This window comes from Ixodes scapularis, unplaced genomic scaffold (assembly GCF_016920785.2).
Source record: "Ixodes scapularis isolate PalLabHiFi unplaced genomic scaffold, ASM1692078v2 PGA_scaffold0__279_contigs__length_252992795, whole genome shotgun sequence".
Classification (NCBI taxonomy): domain Eukaryota; kingdom Metazoa; phylum Arthropoda; class Arachnida; order Ixodida; family Ixodidae; genus Ixodes; species Ixodes scapularis.
This window is the reverse complement of record NW_024609835.1, coordinates 17,904,148-17,914,252: the sequence shown is the minus strand read 5'-3', so window position 1 is coordinate 17,914,252 and position 10,105 is coordinate 17,904,148. Positions and strand designations below refer to the sequence as shown.

At 46.6% G+C, this 10,105-nt stretch overlaps 1 protein-coding gene across 1 annotated transcript; it reads right to left on the bottom strand.

Annotated features, from left to right (window-relative positions):
* Nucleotides 1-352: 352 nt before the first annotated feature.
* Nucleotides 353-2,959, bottom strand: LOC115310574. Its single transcript, XM_042291401.1, has 3 exons — nucleotides 2,855-2,959; nucleotides 1,796-1,938; nucleotides 353-1,208 (listed from the first exon to the last, which is right to left on the bottom strand). The coding sequence occupies exons 1-3, from the start codon at nucleotides 2,957-2,959 to the stop codon at nucleotides 353-355; spliced, it is 1,104 nt and encodes a 367-aa protein (XP_042147335.1).
* Between the last annotated feature and the right edge of the window lie 7,146 nt (nucleotides 2,960-10,105).

Sequence of the window (10,105 nt, the reverse complement as noted above, 5' to 3'; positions counted from 1 at the left end):
CTGTTACGACTGCAGTACACGACCGCAGCTTATTACAAGGTGTTTCACGGGGCGAAACAAATACTGTAGATGGACGATACAAATGCTCGTCATTGCAGACTTTCTCGGCTATCTGCTTCAACTGACACTCTTTCTGCCACGGATAGCGAGCGAAAAACGGCATCCGACGTGGGGATTCCTTGCACACATGCAATCATGACACTCAACTCCTTCTGCACTCGTGATTTTTTTTTGTTGTTGTTGAAAGAGACACAGGAGTTTGAAGCCATCGAATGAAGCCCGATTTGCACAGATTGTTGTGGCCCTCACAAGGGCGTTGGATAGACGAAAACACTGACAGAGTGTCCGCCCGTTACTCAAGTTCCTCGATGCCGCTCAGATCTTGGCTAGATTCATCGGAGGAGCTACTCGTGTTTCCAACAGTGAATACCACTGACTCAATTTCACTGTCGACAATGATGTCCCGTTCCGACGCTTCATCTTCAACATGCTCAACGTGGGTGCAACAGTTTCTCCAGTCCTCTTGGGTCACAGATGCCAGTGCTTCTGGCAGGAGCCGCTCGACCTCTTGAAGCGTAAAGAGCTTGTTTTTGCTCGCCACGTAGCCCTTCACCTTGCTCCATACCAGCTCAATGGGTTTGAATTCACAGTGGTAGGGAGGCAGTCGTAGGACTTCGTGGTTGTGGGCAGCTGCTGAGGTGTCGATCCGGTACACACTGCCGGGTGTGTTGACCTTCTTGGAAAGCTCCAGGAGTTCAGCCATCACCATGTCCCCAGACCATGAAATTCCTTTTTTTGTGAGCCATGCCTGGATGTCGGCTTTCCGAGTCGACGACGTGGGTGCTTTTTCAAGAGCAACACTGTGGTATGGAGCATTGTCCATCACTATGATGCTTCTGGGCGGGATCTTGGACAGGAGCTGGCTTGAAAACCACCCTTCGAAGTAGGTGCCATCCATCTCGGAGTGGTAGTCCGCATTGTTGCCTTTCTTGGCCCTGAAGAAGTCGGCAGCACCTTCAGCGAAGCCTGTTTCGCTGCTCCCAGCATGGACAAGAATCAGACGGCCTCCTTCACCAGACGGCGCTGCCAGGCCTGTCGTCAGGCCCTTCAGAAACACGTCCTGTGAGGACTTCACAGTCTTGTCTTGCCAGACGAATTGCTTGGTGTGTCCGGCGTTCACCCAGGTTTCATCAAGGTATATGATAGACCTGCACGAAAACACCTTATATTGTTATTTCAAATTCTGTGTTAATTCCAATATCACAATAACGTAACACGACGTAGATCATTTACTGGGTCAGGCTTAATTTTGCAAACATAGTTAACTATGGAAAAGTAAAATGGAAGTTATGCGCTAGACTTTTCTTGAAATCTACGTATCTCAATTAGGGCAATCCGTGAGGTGAACAAGTTGTTCCAAATAGCTCAAGGACGACATTTGACAATTCTGAAATTATGGTCGAAGTGGAAAACTGTAAACGACTTTATTTTCGCGTGGACCTGAATTTCGCGAATCGCCCGCAATTCGCGAAAAATAGGTCCCGCTAACAATTCCAGTAAAATGTAGATATATTGAAATCAACATTGAGATCCCACCGGGTCGCAAAAATTAGAACCCGCGAATTATTCCAAAATTTCAGCTCTCACCTAAATCGCGAAATATTGAGCCCGCGAAAAATAAATCGTTTACAGTATGTGCGACGCGAAGACGGCGCACATGTTCCACATGAGTAAATTCGTATAGCACGATCCGTACTAGCCCTGTCTTCGGAATTCTTTGATGGCTCGCAGATACCTCCGACGCCAGGCAATGATGTCGCTGCGCTCGATAAGGGCCAGTCTCCGCTTCCTCTTCTCAAAAGCGAAGCCGATGTCTTTGAGCAACCTCCACAAAATGGTCTTCGACAGGTCGGGCAGCTCGTCGTCTTCGTTCACAGCCTGCAGTATGCTATCAAGAGTAGGAATATCCTTCTCAGAGTACTTCCGATGCACCTTCAGGCGAATGGCGTTGAGTGTGAACTCGTCATGCTTGACGGTTCGCGTGCTCGAAACTTTTACGTTGCGAGGTTTTTGCTTCGGGGACGCCACCTTGCCAAAGAACACTGCGCCTTGTACTTCGCGACAGTACGGGCGCACACTCCGGTGTCATTACTGACCCTCTCCAGGATTTCACGAACCGACATCTCCGGGAATCGCGTTCTTGTACTCGCGTACACGTTGGCGATTACCTGCTTGCACTCTTTCGAGATCTTCGCACAACGAATCTTCGAAAATGTCCGAGCAGTAGAGGTACTATCGGAAACAATATGAGTGTGAACGCGCCTCCGCGTGTTGCCGCTACCTGAGGCGCCGTCCTGCGGCGCCGTTGTGAAGTTTTGCCCATGCGTGTAGAAATCCTGTCGCTGTTCTCGCTTTGACTGTCAACCCCCGTCTGTCGTCTGCTATGCGCGCGCTGGCGGCCGCTCGTGCTGTCGTCTGCTATGCGACTCCTGTTCGCGCTGGCGGCCGCTCACGCTGTCGTCTCCTATGCGACTCGTGTTCGCGCTGGTGGGCGCTCGTGCTGTCGTCTGCTATGCGACTCCTGTGTGCGCTGGCGGCCGCTCACGCTGTCGTCTCCTATGCGACTCGTGTTCGCGCTGGTGGGCGCTCGTGCTGTCGTCTGCTATGCGACTCCTGTGTGCGCTGGCGGCCGCTCACGCTGTCGTCTCCTATGCGACTCCTGTTCGCGCTGGCGTCCACTCGTGTTGTCGTCTGCCGCACAACATTGCGTGCTCCGGCGGACACACGCGCTTTCTACGCGAGTTATGTTTGCCCTGGACAGTTCGTCCCTATATGCCTGTATTATCCGGTTCACCGTTTTCAGCGGTCTTCCAGCCATGCTAGATATAGCCCTCTGAGAGTAGCCTCGGAGGGACAGCTCAACTATGTTGATCCGTTCGTCGTCAGGAACTCTAGCCATTTTTAACTACACTGAATGTTTTCCGGGCTCACCTTAGTTGAACGCTAAGCTTTGCAGATATTTTGTCTTTATTTCATTTGTCTGTTGTCGCTGTATCTCGACCCAATGAAAAAGCCAGCTACTTATCACGTATCAAATGTGGGCATTTCGTTATCGCACAGGAAACTCGTGACTCATGTTAAGTCGTGTGTCTGAGTTGTGACGGAAATACACGAATCGCATAGCAGACGACAGCGTGAGCGGCCGCCAGCGCGCGCATAGCAGATGACAGACGGGGTTAACAGTCAAAGCGAGAACAACGACAGGATTTCTACACGCGTGCGCAAAACTTGACAAAGGCGCCGCAGGGAGGCGCCTCAGGTAGCGGCGACACGCGGAGGCGCGTTCACGCTCATATTGTTTCCGATAGTACTTGAGCTTGCTGCGTTAGACGCAATCTTCTCAAAACCGGCGAGGCAGGGGAAGACGCTGGCAGCCACACAACCCAAAACCCGAAGCGGCTGCCGCACGGACGAAAACGGAAAACAATTAAAGTAGCTTACATTACCTTTTCCTTTTTATTGAAAAAAATCTATCTTTCGTCGAAATCAAAACGCCATTATCAGTTACTCGCTCCAAAAATGTACATTTGTCGGCTTTTTTTTTTTATTTGCAGGGGCCGCACTATTCTGTGGAGCGAACCTAGGCGCTGTCGGCTGTGTAAACCGGCGCGCTAGCTTTGACTGCGTTGCACGCTATGTTTGAAACGGAGTATAGAGTTTGCTTAAATCCAGAAAAAGGAGAGGGTGAAAAAAAAATTGTTCCATCCATAAAAAACAAAAACTCAACGTAATAAAAAAAAGAAAAGAAAGAGAGATTTGGTGGGTGTGCTTTGTTTTCCTGGGTCCCGAAAATGCATCCAACTTCGACGCTCCTGAGCAGTTTTTCCGCCTATCCTTCCCGTTTCCGCACTGCCAGCTTGGCGCCTCTAGCACATGTGGTAACTTTGGTGTACCACCGCTTCTCATGCTGTCTAATTTTTTCTAAAATTTACCTATTTATTGGTCTTCGAAGACGCTCAGCAAGATTGTGATTGGAACCATATGTTTACCTTTCTTAACTAAGATGTTAATTAACATGTATTAGTAATTATCCGACTTATCATGGCGATTTGCCTCCTACATTATGCCCTCCTGGCGGCATAACTCACATGCAGAGACCGCAGATATGCAGCTTTCGGGGCTTTGTTTAAACAGAAATTTAATGCTAAAAAAAAATATACCTATATCAACTCTCGGTGTACCGAGTGCATTGCGGTGAAGCATACGCTCGGGAACTTGTGGGAGCGAACCAGCTTCGACTATGTACTTCCGAGGTTCGGTTGGTCACGGAGCTTTAAAGTGTGCACTTATCGAAAGAGGCTTATTGTCATGCACACGCAGAATAAGCACTTTTCAGAAGTATGCGGCATGTAATCTGGACACGAATTGGACATGAACCCTGCCTCTGCGCTCGCCGAGGACTCGGATCAGATCTTACGCATCGTGGTTAATTAAAAAACGGCGATCGCCAATATGGCTTTACGGGGTTTTAAAAAGGATCCACCGAATGCAAACTACCGTCGCGGTTAATTCGCCAGTTCGTTCCGTTTGGCGATCTCATAATGGAAGCCAGGGAGAAACCGACAATGAGCGCTCACTCAAGAAAGCCCCGGCACGACCTGCCGGCCGTCTGCAAGGCGTGGGTACCATGCGAGTCGTGCTCCTGTTCCTTCCTAATCGAGGATCACGCGTGCTCGATGAGGCGGCGATAAGCTTTATTGGCGTCCGTACCCGCTCTCAGTGGGCGGGGGGTCGGCCGACGTTTACGGAGGTCGACGGCTCTCGCCGCCGGGGGGGACGGCGACAGGTGTTCGGCGTTTCCGAACCATTGAGCAAAAGCGTTCGCTCGATCGGAAGGGCGAAGCGATAGCTGGTTTATTGTTTTTGTTTTCGGGATGGCGCACATTACGGCATTTTCGAAGTCCCTTTTGGTTTCGGCGAAGGTCATCGAACCGCGTCGACCGCTTGAAAAGCGCGCTGAAAGCGATTTTTGAATTTGGAAGTGGCCGATGTGCCTTTATTGTTGGCATCGAGTGTACCCCCTTTTAGTGAAGCGGATACAGTTATGCCACCCGTCGACGACTTGTTAGTATCAGAAACAGATAGTACCGGGCCAAATAAATATAAAAATCGACGTCCGAAATCGACAAAAGAAAGTGCCGAAAAAGAATAGCATTAATATTTTTCTTGCCAGCTGTTTCATCCCCTCTATACCCCATCTCATAAACATCTGCACTGCAGCAGTGCCGATAAAGGCACGGGCGCGAGCGCTTACACTTCCGAGAGTTTCTTTTATTCGAGAGTTTTTGTACACGTAAGGCTCTGCTGAGCCAGGAGCCAGGCCCATGCACACGCGCGAACACTGTTCCGGTAATTTTGTCTGCAATGTAGACATTTATTAGATGCAGTATAATTGAGGAAAGAAAACAAACTCAAATCACAAAAACAACTTTTTTTTAACGAATAAAAATTCTCACATTTTAGTTGGGAATACCATTGCCAAACGGCAAATTTGATGACGTTTTCACCGAATGACTTTATGTTATCGGCGAATCCGCTCGCGATAATGATTACGCGCGTTACGAGTGCAGGGAGTCGCCTGCACTGATTGACTGATCGCACAATGTCATTCGATGGGAATGACATTAACTATGCCGTTGAGCAGGGCTATAGAATAGTGAAAACATTTTGCGTAACTATACCTTTCCGGTTTGTTTCCTACCAAAGCAAACGCTGGCACCTGTCCCCGCTTGAACGGGTCACACCGGCAGAAACGGCGCGGTTGCCGGTTAATGACAACCGAACCGCGGCAATCAGAATCGCGCCAATATTATCGGCACAGCTAGCCTCATGAAACTAACTGTCAAAATAATACTGAGCATACGCTCGTACGGCCATGTTTTTTTGTAAATACCAGCAATGAAACAGAAGGGAGTTACAGCAAAATGTTCTCGCGGACCCGATATTCCTTCTTCCGTCCGCTAAGCGTGCTTCGGAGAAGTTATGCCCAACACCAATATTGTTCTAAATTACGACCTGCTGAAACTCTCTTAGCGTCCCTCGTTCGCGTCCTTCCTGATAGAGTGCTCAGCGCGAATGCAATGAGACCGGTAACCGTGAAGATGCCGATTATTGCCGCTCTAATTACTTCGAGCGAGCCGGCCCAATTGCTATACGGTCTTCTCTGAAGGCGGAGAACAAACAAAAATATAGCCGTGAACGTTGCAACGTTATTGCACTCGCGCAGTCGTACATTATTGCGACGAGGCAAGTTAAGGTTGCCCAGAAGATACCAAGCACACTTTATCGCTACTGTTTACCTAGAGTCGCTTCTATCTGCACAATGTCAACAAGCTTTATCATTGATGCTCGCGGGGGATCGTCATGCAAGCACTCAAGACTTATAAAGCCAACTTAAGTAAGAGTCCTGTCACGGTAATCGAATAATAATGAAAAAAAAAATTGTAAAAACAAAATTATGCCAGTTTTACAGTCAGAAAAGCTGTGACGCTTGATAAGCATATCGAGTATTGTATAAAATTATATAAAAAAAACAACATTATATTCTTAACGATATGTGTTGGAATAACTATACTTCTAGCAGAAGGTAATAAAACGAAAAGAGGACGAGACATATTCGCCCCTGTGTCTCACCTTCTTTCTGTTTTTCTTTATTGTGATAGAAGTACAAAATTATTACACTGCTTTTATTCGCGCGACCTCCCCTAGTAATACCTTTTATATATACTTAATGTAGTCGTTTACGATTTTAGGAAAATGTGAGTACTTTAGAAATTTTTTATTCTTCCTCAACCAAAGCTCATTATGGAAAAGCGTTTCTTAATCGCAGCCAGACAGATTTCATTCGTTTCCCCGTAAGTTACCCAAGTCGCGGTGCGGTGCGCCGATGCATATTCCGAAGACAGGAGTGGAGCGCCGGTCGGTTGGCGAGGGTGAAGAGATTTGCGGTCGCGAGTGCGCTTTCGAGTGTTACGAAGCACTCGAGAACAATTTATCAAAAGACACGTCCACTTTCTGTTGCTCGCTGTATCTGCCCTGATCATGGTGCAAGAAACACATTTAGGTGATGACTCAAGCCGCTCCTCCCGCGGGGAGCGAGCGACCCGATCGTGTTCGGAGCTAGCCTCGAACCAGGAGTAGTTAGTTCCGCGCCGCCGCGGAGGGCGCTGAGGTATGAGGTCCCTCCTGGGCGGCCACGGTGCCGGCGGCGTAGCGTGCTCGCATTTTTCGCGGTGTGGTGGTGTGGTGGTGGTGTGCGGCCAGTGGCTGGCCTCGTGTTTTGCTTTGGTACTGTGTCGATCACAGGTGCCACCGTTGTGCACGAAGGTGAGCCTTGACCCGAAAAAGAAGAATGAGAACATAGATTTACGGACTCTGGCGACTTGGTGGCGGCGTGGTGGCGATGAGGTACAACAAGAAGCGGGGAATGAGGGAATGCTGGAGTACCGCTGGGAGAAACAACTGGAGCGGTCGGTTTGGGAGGGATCCCTTACTTGGGTGCCATCTATCGCCGTGCGAATGAAGCGCTCGGTGCGCCGAACATAACGTGGTCGCCACGTAGGACAGAGAGTCATCACCTAAATGTTTCTTACCACCGTGGCCGTGAGTGGCTGCATCAAAACTCCGTCGAGATAAGTTTCCAAACTGGTAGCTTAAAAATGTGTGCACGAGGCTTGCCAAAGTTACACAGAATCAAGAATCAAGAATAATTTTTATTCGGTTTCCAGGAACGACCATGCGGTCTTGGTACTTGCACACCGAAACTTGCACACTACAAAAAAGTAGGAAAAAAAAATTAAAAAAAAAAATAAAAAAAGAACATAAAAATTTTAAAATATTGAATAAAAGATATGATACGTATAACGCATGCTGACACAAAGATACGATATACATAACAAGGAAAGTACAGAACACAGGGTCCGAACGCAGAAAAGAAGACTACTACAAAACCGAATATACCTTATTAAAATATTATATCATAACATCACAATCACGACAGGTTCAGCGAGAGTCATGCACGATTCTGAGAGATCAGACAAATTCAGGCAGACGAAAAATATCAAGATCACTTGCAATGCCATTATATGCCCGACACATGCGAAACATGGGGTCCAGGAAACTTAATGTCCGATGAGAGTAAAAAGACGTTGTCAAAGGGGTCGCTGTCCGAGGAATTCGTAAAGATATTGGTGAGAGCAGTTGTGAACGGTCGGCCATGCCATCAAGTACTTTGAAAAGGAAAACCAAATCTGCCTTTTCTCGAGGGTGATATAAGCTGTTCATTTGTAGGACGTCCATTTCATTGTTACTCTTTGATAGAGATATTTCATAGCGTAGATATCGATATCGATAAATAGATAAAAATTTGTTTTGCACTCGCTCCAACCTTAGGAGGGTAGTTTTTCAACCACCATTCCATACAGGAGATGCCTATTCGAGTTGAGACCTTGTCAAAGAGCGGTACAGGGTTACAAACGTTGTGGGGTTTTTAAATACTCTAGTCGTTCGACAAACAGTACCGAGCGTGCGCAAGGCGCAGGTACTGATACGAGCCACGTGGTTATAAAATCTCAAAGGAGGAGTCAAAAAGCACCCCCAAGTCACGCACTTCACTAGAACGGCAGTATACGTCTGAGCGAACACTGTAAGGGAAACACGTTATTTGCATTTTGCGACTATAGGACATGACCTTGGTTTTCGAGCTGTTTAGGCCGTTCAGTGAACACCATTTGCTAAATGAGTTTATGTCCTCTTGTAAAAACTTGCAATCTGAGATAGTTTAAATAAATATATTAATATCATCATCATATTGCAAAAAATACGAGTTTACAACCTGCCTACACACATCGTTCACAGAAGTAGAAAAAAAGAAGTGGGCCCAGAACTGATCCTTGAGTTACTCCAGACGTGGCCGTGTACGTAGAAGAATACGCGCCGTTCGCACGAGCAACGCATGTTCTACTAGACAAATAATTCTGAAACCAGTATTGTAGCCCTCCACAGACACCAATACCACAACGTTTTGATAAAAGAATGCCAGGGTTAACCACATTAAAGGCCTTATTCAGATCAAAGTACACCACGTCAAGGTGTCCTCTGTGGCACACAGCTTCGGATGCAATGGACATAAATGAAATCAAATTTGCTGTTGTCGAGCGTCCTGATACAAATCCGTGTTGGTTGGAACTTAAGACATTTTTTTTAAACGAAAGGACAATGTTTGGCGGACTACCATTTCGAAAAGCTTCAATAACGTACAGAACAGAGACAGTGGCCTGTAGTTTGACGCAGTGGTACGACTTCCAGACTTGTAGACTGGGACTACGACTGACTTCCTCGACATGTTAGGAAACACTCCTGCCCTTGAGGAGTCGAGTAATAATAATAATAATAATAATAATAATAGTCAAATAATGATAATGATAATTACGAGAAGTAATAATAAAAGGAGATAATAATAGTAAAAGGTAACAATAAGAAAGGAACAATCATAATAATAAAAAAATAACAAAAAGTAAAACTAATGAATAAATAAAAATGATAGAAACAATAATAAAAATAAATAATAAATAATATTAAAAGTTAGTAATAGAAAAAGATTAACGCAAACAGGCGATATAAAAATGACTAACCACATCTGTTTCGACTTGTCAGCTGTAAGATTGGAGCAGGGTCGGCGTTAGGCAATCCCGGCCATGGACAAAAGTAAAAAAAAAAGAACTTAAGCAAAAAAGAATGTTTTATTTTCATGTAACGGTTTCAGAGGTAAAACACAAGTGCGCCCTGTTATTCTCCCTGCGCATATCTCGTGCTCTCCTGGCGTACATATATCAGGCTCCGCACTTGATCCTCGCGAGTAACGTTCTGTGGCAATGTGGTTGAAGATAAGGGAACGCGTGCTCTTGCCCACTTTACATACGCTGATTACAGAGCTGTAATGTTGTCTGTGCGTGCCCTCCCCTTCTTTTTTTTTTCGGAAACACCACAGAAAGTTGTACCTGAGCATATTACGCCCGCACTTGTATAAATATAACCTATTTTCGCT

What these genes read in the sequence shown, in the direction of transcription:
- LOC115310574 (XM_042291401.1), bottom strand. Translation starts at nt 2,959, where the DNA reads ATGGCTAGAGTTCCTGACGACGAACGGATCAACATAGTTGAGCTGTCC. An exon ending in CTGGAAGACCGCTGAAAACG is followed by an intron (nt 1,939 to 2,854) that starts GTGAACCGGATA and finishes AGCATACTGCAG; the next exon opens with GCTGTGAACGAAGACGACGA. An exon ending in ATCATTGCCTGGCGTCGGAG is followed by an intron (nt 1,209 to 1,795) that starts GTATCTGCGAGC and finishes GTTTTCGTGCAG; the next exon opens with GTCTATCATATACCTTGATG.